A 13,545-nucleotide genomic window follows, 5' to 3' on the forward strand; every position below is an offset into this window, starting at 1 on the left:
AGCAGCCATTAGGAGGTGATCAGATACAAGGTCCATATTAGAACCTACTATGGTGCTTTACAGGACGTTGACGCAGGCTGGCGGGTTCTTGAGCAGATGATACAGTGTGTCAAGTGCGTATCGTCGACATTGTAAATCTCCTTTTGCGCTCAGCTCACATCAACAGTTCAAAACTTGCGGTGCCCCAACGCAATCTAAGAGTGAGTTGATAAGACGAGTAGAAATTTCAGATTTTATTCAACAAATTTCGGAAACGCAAACACAGGAGGAGGACACACAGGACATTTTTATAGTTTGTTGCATCGCTAGCTCCCAATCAATCAAAGTTGGAAGGGTGGTTGAATCAGGCGAGAGTTTTTAATTCTGCAAGTTTCTGACACAAGACTGTCTAAAACTTTCCCCATTTAACCCTTTTCTAACTCTTGTAATTTACAAAGTCCCAATGTGTGGTGTTCGCCCTGTATCCTCTTAATCGCACTCACATAAACCTTTACCTAAACGCAGAGGACACTTTCAGACGAAATCTCCGGTTTGTATTTATCCATCGTAAGCCTCCAGCACCTTCAGTCTTTACACATGGACCCCTTGATTGCCGAATGAGTCACCGTATCCGAGGGGTCTTCACCTATTGCTATTAACGTTCACCGGATACTGCAGCATCTGCGTGCAGATCAAAGCAATCAAGATGCACTTGTTTAGCGTATACACTGTGCGTTGGATACACAGGGTTTTCCACCCTTGTTCGCTACCAATATCGAATTTCCAATTTGATTTCAATGAACGATCGCCTCGACTTGTTCCTGGGCAATTTTCTCGTCGCCATGTTGAGAAATTGATGGCGAAACGAGGACGAAAGCGGCGTATGACAGTAACCAAAGGAGAAACAAGCGAGACGTTGTTAAAAGCCCTTGAATATCCTCCTCTGTGGAAAAAACTTTTAATTTCCACCGACACAATTCATCTTCTTTTTCTAAAGCGTTGTCAATTTCGCTGTCATCTCTAATATATCAAGGTGGGCGACGTTAAGATACGTGACTGAAATTAATAGACCGTCGAATATCCAGACAGCAACATCAACGCCAAGGCGCGAAACTAATTTCCAGGATAAACAATTTATTTACATTCTTCTTTCCAGGAATATTAAAAATGTTCGGCAGAGAAAAAGGGGAAAAGCAGAGGTAATTATTATATTACAGTTAAGTGGCGACGCGGATCCTATTTGCTCCGGGGTCCTATTATTGCCCCCTCACCGTATTTTCTCGGTTTCGGAGAAATTCACTTCTCAGGTAATAAAAGAATACTAATAAACAAAAGGAATTCTCAAGCAGAAACAAACGGTTTATGGGCACTCTCCAACGTGCGAAGTGAAAATCATGGAGAGCCTTTTGGGTTATTCGGAAATCTACTCCACGGCCTACCCGCTCGCCCGATTTTAGCTCACTTGACATTAAGAAAAAGCGTTTTTACCCCGATCGAATGTATTCGTTTTTGAAAATTGGGTCACTAAATGGCCAGATCACGTCTCTCTTTGTCTTATCAGGCATTGGATGATTTGATTTATTTATGCGTAAATTTATTCTATCCCCGTGGCAAATGCGCAGTATTTCGTGCTCGAAAGCTTCCAGCCGTATCTAAATTTTACCTCTGCCGTGTAACGAACGAAATGCCCGTGCATTTAGCAAACTGGACGAACATCACGTGCATGACAATGCGGAATTATAAATTACATTCAAATTAAACTATGTAATTGCGAAACCGGCGAATACATTCATTACGCGAGGGCGGTTTTATTCTATTTGGCCCTGTTTTATTTGAGGACAGCAGGACGCGAAGCCGAATATGTAGACTCGGTAATATATGAATAGCTAGACTATCGAAATATTAATGTTAATCAGAAAATAAGTCAGGATTTACCGAGTGTTATAACCGATTTCCCACAGTTATTATTCGGGAATTTTTTCATATTTTACAGGCCCCAAAGGCTGTTTCATTCACCCGAATTTACCGGATTTCGGGATTGGATTGGATTGATGTGGAAGGACTAATTTGGACGTTGTGGGGACGTTACATTTGCCAAAGGTCAATCTGTCAAAAATTTTACGTATGCTTTAAAAAGGTGCAGATTTTCAAAACGGCCTCCAAAATGAAAAAAATTTTAAAAACTGTGTGTGAACTCAACGGTCCGAAAAGATGGATGGACGTTTAATCAATTTATTCGTTTCACCAACGACTCATATAATCGCATAATACCAAGCAAATAGTACAATAAATCATACAGGGGTGCAAATATCTTCGTCCTACTCCAAGCCAAGAGAAATTACAGTTACTTGCCGTAAACCCACTTGAGTGTGAAATGACGAAATGATCGATCAAAGATGTGGTTAACTATCACAATAAATCTATAAACTGAGATAGAGTCACATCAATGCATGTTGCGACCTCTACAAAATTGGTTAGTTTTTTATATATATGTTTTTTCGCTATTTGCACGGCACTGACTCTAAATTTCTGGCAATACCTCCAATATCAAAATATAAAGTAAAATTAAATGTATTTTCCAAACAGTGTCGCGATTAAATACAAAGAGAGATTTGACCTTACCTCTGGCAGTTGTTGGTGCAGGGTAGTGACTGCAGACCTTCAATACCGTGACTCACATTCGGGAAAAATCAAGGAAATTCCCTTTTAAACATTTTGAAATTCATACGAAAGTCAAAAGAAGTCGCTCGAGGTGTTCTATGAAAATCCAGGAAGTGCAATTTCTAGATCAGGTTTCTGTAATGATCCATGTGTAAACATCCTTTGAACTTTGCCAAACTACATGTGAAAGGTTCCAACTATTCCTCAATATCAATCTGTATTTTGAAGCCACTGCATATTTTTTAAAATTTTTTAACACATCACATAGTATTCTATGGCATCTAATTTTCAGCCATGAGTAAATTGGATTGCCCTCATTCAGCAGAGGTAACAGTTGTGCAACAGTTTTGCTACTGTTTGAAGTTCGAAGCAAAAATGACGCGCGCTCCCATTTAATTCTATTTGAAGAGGTATTCAGCAGAAATTTCAACAATTGCGCAACTATTGACCTTGCTAAACGGTGATTTGGTGAGATTAGCTTTGAGTCAACAAAAAAAGAACAGCGGAGTGACTTAATAGTGTGAAGAGGAAAGGGGAATTTTGTAATGTGTCAAGAGAAATGCTCTCCAACCTTGAACTTTTCCCCTTGAGGAAAGCAAATTCTGAAAAATAAATAAATAACAAAAATATTTTTAAATCACCAAAAACCGACAATATAATGCTTGCTCCAAGCTCATCCAGAGAAAAGTAGGTTTTAGAAGGTTGTATCAGTTTCTTTCTTAAACACATATTATTCGGCTCAGATCCAGCCTCTAACTTAGTCTGCAGGTAAACATCTCCCAGGAAATTCCAAGGTAATAAGATAGTCAGCGGAGTGGAAAGTGTGTGCTTTCCAGTGAGAAGGAGATATCGGGTTAAGACCGTTTTACGATCCCTGGGTCAGAGTCTGAATTCCAGTTTTTCAATTAATTTCCAGAGGGATTATTAAGGTAAGACCGGCTCCAGATAGTACTTAAAACTAAGATTATGACTTGGATGAAACGAATATATGCTGGAACAGCTTTTCGCCTGGAGAATTAAATTTTTTAAGCTCGTGCCACATCTGGCGAGGTAAATGCGTTACACAAGTAGGGGTGGCGGACAGGAATTAAATACCCTTTTGTCTGAATGCAGATGTATTGTATTCCACCTCAAGTCACCCTCTTTGCCATCTGCCAGTCACCGGTACCTGATAAGTCCCCCACAGCATCCCGAAAATCGATTCTCGAATTAAACTGTTCACTTTTATCAAATATGGCTCAGTACGGCGAGTGTTTCCCTGAATAGGGACCATCTAAATTCAATTAGGTGCCGGGATTTACAATTTGTTGTTCGAGCATAAATCGTCCTCCAATTTGATCTTATCCGTAAATAAGACACAAAAGGGCATTGTTGCTGCTTTATCGAAAAATTAGATTCTTCAACCTGTATAATAAGACGAGCCAGGGCTTAGGGGAGATTAAGTACTAAGATAGAAAACAGTGAGTAAGCATATTATCCGTATAGGCTCAGTTTAGCTGAGAAACTATGTAAATTTGCCGAATTCTAACATGACGTTTCCCCTGTAAATATAAAACGCTTCATTTATTTTGATCCATAGGCACAATAAACATGTAAACATGGCACCCAATTTATAAGGCTGATGTTTAACGACTACATTACCCTGAAAAGACGGTTGCTCTAAATTCCAAGAGGGGCCCCGAATATAAAGGTAGAGATTATGAATACCACCGTTATCCCTCGATGCTTACCTCTGCAATCAATCATCAAATAATTTCCATTCATGGGCCGTGATGAAAATCTGAAACCGCATAAAAAGGGAGTTTTCCCTGACAAATTTTGGTCGGAGGGTGAATTTGCACGCCAATGTGAGGTCGAAAACTCTAAAAGGGATGTCAGGAGATCATGCTCTCCCAAAGGAGTCTAACTGAAACAACACCGGATTCGGGCTTAGCTGGAATCAGTCCTAATAGTTTAACTTTAAGCCTCTTCTCGGAACTTTGCTCTGGTCACATTGAATCAATGCCGCAATCTTTGGGATTAAACTTCTGTTAGGCCCACCTTAGGGTAGGTGAAACTTTGCACTTCCGAGGTGCAACTTTCGAAGCTTTAAATAATTGCCTTGGCTAACTTAGTGGGCTATTTATACCTACTAAGTGCGAAGCAAATTGCAGGCTGTTTTCTCGAAATATATAGTAGTGGACCAATTAGTGCGGAAAATTGAAGAAAATTGAGCAGTACAAATTTCAACAGAAAATATTAACGCCACATAGTTATTTCGATTTATTGCCTTGTTATTCCAGCGCGTTTTCCACTGAAAATAAAATTATTATTATTAATGACTTATATGGCCTTACTAGTAGGTTTATACCAAAAAGACAAAAATTGGCCAATTTTATGATCTCAAAAGGAGGCGATCAGTAAACATTTTATGGCCATATGCACCGGTAGAAATCGTACGCAAAATATCCTCCGGGCGGTTTTCTGGATGATTTATACGTAAATACGAAACAATATCCATAAAAGAAAGGTATAGGTGAACCGTGAATGGAAGAAAAGAATAAAAACACACAATAGGTATGTATGTGCAGGGATAAAAGTAAACTAGGGGCCTTATAAAATGGACATTGGACGAAGGATTCTTTCACCACCGTCCGCTTTGTAGGCCTCATGGCGGTCCGCGCGTCTTTCGTTTTTAATTTAAACTCTTCAAATCCTCAATACTATTGCGGGCAAGCATTAAGGCATGACACCACTATAAAGCACTTGCATAGTTTTCCATAAATTTGCACATTGAAACAAGTGGTGCAAATTACATTTCTCTATAAAATATTTCATAAAGGTATAGATTTGCATCAACGTATATAAAGAGGACCTTTCGGAACAATCATAAAAATCATATCCCAGGGGTTTTATTTGAATTTAGGTGAACGACCCACGGCAAATGTTATTATTTGGTACCTACAACGTATAGAAATGGAAATAATTGCGAATGGTTCAAGCCTTGCTTTTACCGAATGGTACCAACATTGTTGGTGTGAGTGCGTGTTTTAGCTGTGACTCATCATGATTTCATTTAAATCTCTTGGATGCTATCGTAGTAGGTCCATCAGGTAAGTCGAAGAAGAAAAACTCTGAGGACAAATAACAAAAAAATATATTTTTTTGGCGAGTAAACTGAAAGTTATTAAAATCGAAACAAGTCACTAAATTGGAGTCATTTCGCAACTAGTTACATAATGAAAGCAGCTACCTTCTTTCATAATTCAGTTGAGCTCAGCATAACAACGGTTGCTATGGTTCTACACTGGCAGAACTCAACTTGAATATGTTGCGGTGTGTGCCAGTTTCTCACTCAATATTTCTTTACTGTGCAGCAAAATTAAAAAAAAAATCCTTTTTGATGAAACCCGCGTCATCAAGTGGCACGTTGCGTCGCTCTTTCCACAAAAACTCACTAGTTGAAATACGAGTAGTACCCTCCCCCAATTGGTTGCATAAATAGCCGTAGTGTGACGTACCAATCTTCCAATCAATTCCGTCAATCAGCGTTTCAGGATTCGCGAATCATGGACACACACCTTTATAGGTTCAGGATAGTCGAGTTTGAGTTCGAAAGGCTTTGTACACGAATAATTTCTATAGTATCGAACTCACATGGATTGGACTGAAGTTTGAGTTCGAAATTATAGGAGAACGAGATGCAATTCGAGGAAGACCAAGCTTCGATGTTTTTGTAATGGCGAGTTTCGCTCTGATCCTGGCGAACTCTCAGCGAAAATTCTCCAAATCGACATCTTCCCTCCGAGGTACTTGGAAGTAACGATGTCGTTACGTAAAGGTCAAGGGTTGGACGAAGATAAATATTTAGCGATTTGTTAGAATTTGGAATTAAAAAAATAAATCCATTCATAGGAGTTTCCTTATCAAGTGTTTCGTCAACATCAAGAAATACGGAACCATTTCACCGATAGCTTGGCAAGAAAAATATATTTCGTTGTAAGTAAATTGGTTACCGGAGACCTTGTATCTGCCTATGATTATAAACAAGAAAGTAAAAAATATCACCCAGTTGTAAACCTCTGGAGATAACCTTTCCTTGTACGCGCTCATTTATTCTGTTTATCCATTACCTTATTTCATCATTCTAAGAAGTTATTGATGCACTTGTTATTCTAATATTCCGATAAACCTATTACGTTGTCTCAAATTAGGTGCTTCGCTGTTTATCGTTTAATTAGAGAATATCGGCGACATTCGTTATCACCGACCGTATAATAATAATTGGAGCAGATCTCCCCGTGGGCCGAATTTTTCCCCACGTCCCGGGAATTGAATACAAGGTAAAGGAAGTAGGTGTTAATTGACTTCGAATCACCAGAATCCGGTTCTGCTTTGGGGGTTTCTCGATAATAACCCGACGTCGGCAGCAGGTGCGAAGGAGAGGTAAGTGTCAGAGCCAGGGGTGGCGCACCCTTACCTAATAAATGGGGTAATTTCCACACTTTCAGCCACCGCCACAAGGCGTCAGTCGACTTGTCCGACCGCCCCTTATTAGCACATCACGTACCTGCTGTTTTGTGTTCCCTCTGCCATTCTCACACACAACATTTCTCCAGGAAAATAATCCGCTTTCGAAGTCACCGAGGAGATATGTCCATATTAAGACTTATCGCCGTTCCGTCGGTCTTGAAATAAAATAGGGACAGTTTATTTCACCCCCTTTCTGATTAAACTATTCGGCTTTACCATTCCCCTGGTAATTCCATTTAGTTTTACTGCCCATTTTGCCTGCAGCCAATGTACTCAGGTGTCACCCTTCGGCCGGATTTAATCACGCGGTTGACAAGGTGTAGCCCTCCCCCGCCCCTTGACAAAGGGGTCAATTTATCTCAGCAAACTTTTCCAGTAATAAATTCGCAGGTGACAAAGCAAGAGAAAAGTTCAAGTTTTAAACGACTTGGAAGGTAACCAATTTAGTAAACTAAGCGGCACGATAGAAAGTCTATTTGGTCAATCGTCCGCGCCATTCGAAACGTGAAATCCCTTAAGGATACAGGGGCAGTCAAGTGCGAAGCGAGGCAGCTCCTGCAATCCAAGATAGCAGGAATTACATCCCGTTCCTGAACGGTGGACGCAAGCAGGATTAGTGGTTAGGTGAAGTGTCGCCGAAAGATCGAAGTTCCACCTTTGGTGGCCGATAAGGGCTTTACGGAGGTTCGGGAAAGGCTTGCAGGTTTACAGGCGAGATCACGTTCTGCTGAGACAGGGCGAAATTAAATGCACCCAGAATTTAGAGGGAACGGACAATGCGGAACAGAACTTTTTAATTTTGAATGCCATTACTGCGTTTGATTACTCTACATGTCCAACATCCGCCGCCTAGTCCCTTCCCATAAAAAAACTCTCCCTTTTAGTTAACGGTCGAAAGAGGCCCGATTACCTATTTTCACTTGTGAACCATCCTCAACACGGAATAACCGTCATTTTCGAGACAAAACGCATTGCCCTGAAGACCTTCTGGTCAGTTTGAAAACTATCCATTTCGGAGCCATTTCGTTCAAAACCGCGAAAATTAGTACTGAAGGTGGGGCCGCATGTCCAGAACTGAAATGGAGCAACGCTCTGAATGCAGAATGGCAGATCACATCAAGAGGATTAATTAGACCTTTCCAATGCACTTGCCCGCAAGGGTTCCGGCGCTTACAGTTTTGAAAAATAGTAAAAATTGGGTACCTACGTCTTTTGAAAATTTTCAAGAAAGTTTCGCTCGCGTTCCCGAACGAGGCGTCTAACAAACCTCCAAGCCCTTGGGAGAAAAAGGAGACGCAGCAGGGAACACACGTCCAACGAAATACGAAAGGATCGCTCCATGGGTTCCCGAAAACAAAAGCTCGAAGTTTGGAAATTGATTTTCAACCTCCTGAAAATTTTGAGTCGTGAACTGTTTGAGATTTCTTGAGATTGAAGAGAGACGCACGTACTTCCCGGCTTCCAAAGACGTTCTCTATAAGCACCGAAAAGCTTTTTACCTTGAGCATGCAACACGCCCTGGTTAAGTAGTTATTAGGGAATTTTTGAGATATTTGGAGTTTTTCTCCTCTGCAAAAAAAATGTAAATTTGCGTAGGAACCTTGAAAAACCAAATTCCATAAAAGACCCCACATTGACAGTAGAACTATTCTGACGCTCAAGCTAAATCGGCAGTCTCTGCCCTACAGCGTTAAGGTGGAAGATTCATACTTATCAGATCAAAAGTTGGTCTCAATCGATAAACTTAAACAAAGGTCCAAAAAAGGCCACACGTTATGACCTAAAAATCCTTACACTCGCAAAATAGACATATGATATGTGTTAATTTGTAATTTGATAAAAACACACACGTTCATCACATCATCACACATACACAAATTAGGTTACAAATAGATCCATAAGGAGCCATTAATTTAAAGCAGCTGATAAGAGATATTAAAGAAGTAACATTGGTTATCAAGTTTTACTGCGTTTTGTCTCCATTGGTTCGTTATTGATTGTAGTTCTTCTCGTGTTGTTGACCTGTTGTTGTCGCGGATTCTGATGGTGATGACTTTCTGGGATTAAGTGACTGTGAGCAGTGAAAAGTGCCCTTAAAGATGAGGTTCAAGCAGCAGAATACGCGCAGGATACTCCCAGCAGGTACTGTTTTTTTTTTTCTGGAAGTTAATACGTAACGTCACATTCACGTTTGCTGTTTATAAATTATCCGAAAGAGGAAGACAAACATGATGATTTCACATATAGCACGCCATCTATTAAGTAGATTCGCATGCGATTTGGAATGTTTTGACTGGATCATTTCTCAGACTGATTCAATTTTACTGATCAATTTAATCGCACTAAAAGGCAGGAATTAGCGATAGTCCCAAGAGCAACATATTCAAAACACCCATCAGTCAAACGGTTAAATACAAACAACAGATTTCCGGTACCAAAAATAAATTTTCCAGGTGGAGTCACAATTAATAAATCTCTTCTGCGCGTATAAATATACAGGGTCCCCTAAAGGGAAACTCTAAATCTATTCGCAAACAATATTTGAGTTTAAAATGCAAATAGTTTGGTTTAAATCTGTGCAATTGCGGCCTTAGTAGATGACTTTGGTGGTTTGGGACCAATGTACAACGATCTAAATTTAAATGCTTGGTGTAAGGTAATTTTTTGCTTGGGAAGACAAAAAGGTAATTTCAGGACACGGGCGAATGGTATGTCATTTTGAAAAATTGCAGTCAACTTATTGATTTATTGACTGAGGCCCATTAGACAAACACGAATATATAGGAAAGAATGCGTCCGCCGGACCATTTGTCACCTGTCAACCTGGTCTTCTCGTAACGTCGGGCATACATTACCCGGTAGCATAAAGCGTACAAATACTGACAAACTATATGTTATTAATCCCCATAAGCATCATTACGTGTAAATTACTGGTTTAACTATAAACTTGGCAAGGTGAGAAGATAAATTGTTCGATGTTAAAATGTCGCGGAACCCCCTCTGGTTTATACCGGAGCCGGTTGAATGATGTTTACCATCCACAAGAAGTTATAAAAATAACCTTCAGGAACTGGGAAAAGATAATTTACTTCAAGTTTTGTATTTACAGGCTGTAGATAAAATAAAATTTGGCATCACATACCTATAATGATTTTAAATGGTACATTTAGACAGTGCGTGCCTACTAAAAGCCAGGAGAAAATAAAATAAGATGCTATTACGGAGAGCTATCAAGAAACATCCAAGTCATATAAAACTTTTAATATTGTTTTAGTAAAATCCACATAAATTTGTGAAACTTTCAAGCATGGTTGACGTTTTGTGATTTTATGTCTGTGCTTTGACCTGGCACGAGTTATACGGGTGTCCGGATTCTTAAGAGTGAACAATTAAATTTGGCACAGGGAGTGCATTAAAGATTATTGACACATTTTGCCTTTAGAACTATTTCTTTAAAATAAGCTTGATTCAGCTCCCATTGTTCCCGGCAATTACTACACTGAAGTCGAACAATTCTTTCGAATATACATTAAGAATTTGAGAAGAACATTGAAATTTTGTCGAGTATTATTTTTTGATAATATTGCATAAAAATGTTAACATGGTTGACATTTTCTCATAAATGATTAAAAAAAAACAAATTCCAGTTAAAAAGAATTTTAACATCATTTTGGTTCGGACATTTTCATGACAATTTGGATTTCCGTCCAATTAAACCGTTTTAAAAGTACCGCAGTCGTCGGTTTGAGCTCTCATTTCAAACTTTATTTTTTCTTTCTGGTAGAAATGACAGTCAGACGGCACATGTTTCTGCCGATTGCCTTCATCAGGCCTGGGTCTGCGCGAGCTGCGCATTTCTGCAGATCGTGCAAAAGCGTGCGTCTCCGGGTTGCCCGATATCCTATTTTCATTTGTACTTGAACGTTCTATTTTGAATATTTTTTGCGAGTATACGCCATGAACTTTTCCTTCCAGTTATGTTCATCCGCACGAAACTTTCCATGTCAAAAACATGGAAAGTTTTGTGCAGTAAATCAGAGCAGGTATGCATGGCGAAGTTGCCCTGGATATCCCAAACTTATCCTCGAAATTGCGGAAACTTTGGGTGTTTCCACAAAAGTCTGAGCTAATGCCTGCTTGGGGTTTACATTTTTTCTTCCATCTATCCCAGTCTGCCTCCGCATGTGCGTACGTCTTCGGATAGATGTTCCCATGGTATGTGCGTAACCATTTTGAACGCACACATACCTGGTGAGGTCAATAATAAGTAGACGCACGTATCTCCGAGTGGCCCAACATCCGCTTTCGTTTTCTGTTTGAACTTTTGAGTCTCTTCGCCGATGAACGAGAAACTTTTTCTTAAATGTGATAAATGACTGGAGCTGCAAATATACATATTCATCCGTATGTAAATAACTGTGTCAGTCTTTCATCTTTCGGACCCAATTTTCACTCAGTTAGCAAATTTACATATGAATAGGCGTTACTTTTGTTAATCACAGTCATTCACCACAATATATGCTTTTTTCGCTGCAAAGCGGTTATTAAACCGAGAAGGACTAGAGTCATCATCATTTACGGTAGCAGTCATGAACCATGACTGCTATTACAAATACAACACAATACCATAAACAGAGACCTGAGAACTTCGATAAATATAAATTTTACGTGTGGAAGTAGATATTTTATTCTGTGGCTGGCAGTCAGTTCGAATCTTCAATCTCATCCTATAGACTTGCCCGCTCGGTAGTCGCCTTTAAGGGGAAATACACGTAGAAGAAAAAATTTTGAGCTTCTTTCCCCTCAAAATGAACGGCAGAAATATCTAGAATATTCTATGAAACTTGTGAAACTGATTTCGGGTTTCCTTTTGTATTATTTCTTGGAAAAAGTACGATGGCGTCAGATCGGCCGGAGCGTGTAGGTAGTGGAGACGCTCGGACCGCAAAAATATAACCACCCACCTCCTCTTCACCAAGATGTGCAAATTGATATTTTGCCGGTATATGAGGACTTATCAAGGCAAGACCTGCTTGAAAGGTGTGTAGGAGGTCATTCACAGAACGTCAATGAAAGTTTGAACGGTTATATTTGGCACTTGGCCTCTAAACAGTTAAACTGCTGCGTGAAAATAGTCGAATTATCCACATATCTGGCTTCAGGATTATTCAATAAAAGATATTATTTTGCTCTGGAAACCTTGCAGAACATGGAAATTGTCATTGGACGTGAAAACTGCACGATGGCTGAGATGTTGGACGACCATCGCATCAAGCGTCGAAACCGACGCAGCTTGGCGAGCTCAAAGGAGGATCGAATAGCGCAAAGATTACAGAAAACTGCTGAATTACAGGATTTCCTTGAGGAAGAAGGACCGCTATAGGGTCCTGGTATGGCAGATTAACAAAAAAAAAATAACGCTGTAAGTTTACATACACCACGTTTTTCCAGCCGTTTCTCTCTCTAAAACTTTAAAAGCGTCTTTCTCGAAATGCGAAGTTTCGCACACGGCACATGATAACTCTGAAACTACTCGACCGACTTCGCTCAAATTTTGAGAGAATGTTCCTTAACTGCTTGGCCTTTGCATGAACCTCTCGAATATTTCTCCTTTAACGATGTAAAGAAAATAACAACAATAATTTCGAAAGAACTCATGACTTCTTTTGAATGTTGCCCTTTTGGAATTTTAGGAGTTTTCATAACTTTTTAGGTTCGTGCAAAGCGTGTTTCCATAAATTAATGAAATTTTTTGGTGCTTCCCTTACACGCGATTTTACCGACCTCCATAGTATACCATAAATTTTTGACATCATTTATTTAAAGCGTCGTTGTGTCACTATGATTAAGTTTTTCAAAAAAAGTACTTTATAGTTAACATAGCGCACCATAACTATAAAAAATCCAAACGAGGCTACGCAGGAATTTCCGTTTTTTTTTTAACAAGCACTGTATATGTGTTCTCTATTGTACATATAGGAAGTTTCTGGTCCACTGTTCTGTTGATATCCATGAGATACTAACGATTTTCAATGTACGCAAAGGCGATAAGGAAAGTAACCCCAAAATTGGATTTTACTGTTTTTTTTTTAATACCAGGTATACCGGTATGAAGTGAGAGTCAGGATATAAATGTCCGGACATAGGGTATTTGTTGTAAACAAACCATTTTTTTTGTTTGCTTGGTTGGTATGCAAACTGGCAAACATATTTAGTACAAGTCAAGTCCTTGAACAAACAACAATATATTATTTCATTGTGCCAAAAATGTCGAATTTTGTACTACAAAATGATGATTTGCGGAAAGCATTAATTTTTGCTTCCATTTGAACGAAAGTGCTACAGAATCGCATCGAATGCTTGTCGAGGCATATGGTGATTATGTTTTACCAG

The 13,545-nt window shown here is 39.4% G+C and overlaps 1 protein-coding gene across 5 annotated transcripts in view; it reads left to right on the forward strand.

Moving 5' to 3' along the window:
- zfh1 (Zn finger homeodomain 1) overlaps positions 1-13,545 on the forward strand; it is a 286,194-nt gene that overhangs the window by 74,110 nt on the left and 198,539 nt on the right. The window contains exon 1 of one of the 5 annotated variants that reach the window (XM_066293880.1): positions 9,144-9,294. The exons of the other annotated variants lie outside the window; for them this stretch is intronic. Coding sequence (XP_066149977.1) covers positions 9,252-9,294 — 43 coding nt within the window. The 5' untranslated portion in view covers positions 9,144-9,251. Of the gene's footprint in view, positions 1-9,143; positions 9,295-13,545 lie in introns of those variants that run through there. 5 annotated transcript variants of the gene reach the window in all.

This window comes from Euwallacea fornicatus, chromosome 20, assembly GCF_040115645.1.
Source record: "Euwallacea fornicatus isolate EFF26 chromosome 20, ASM4011564v1, whole genome shotgun sequence".
NCBI classification, from domain to species: domain Eukaryota; kingdom Metazoa; phylum Arthropoda; class Insecta; order Coleoptera; family Curculionidae; genus Euwallacea; species Euwallacea fornicatus.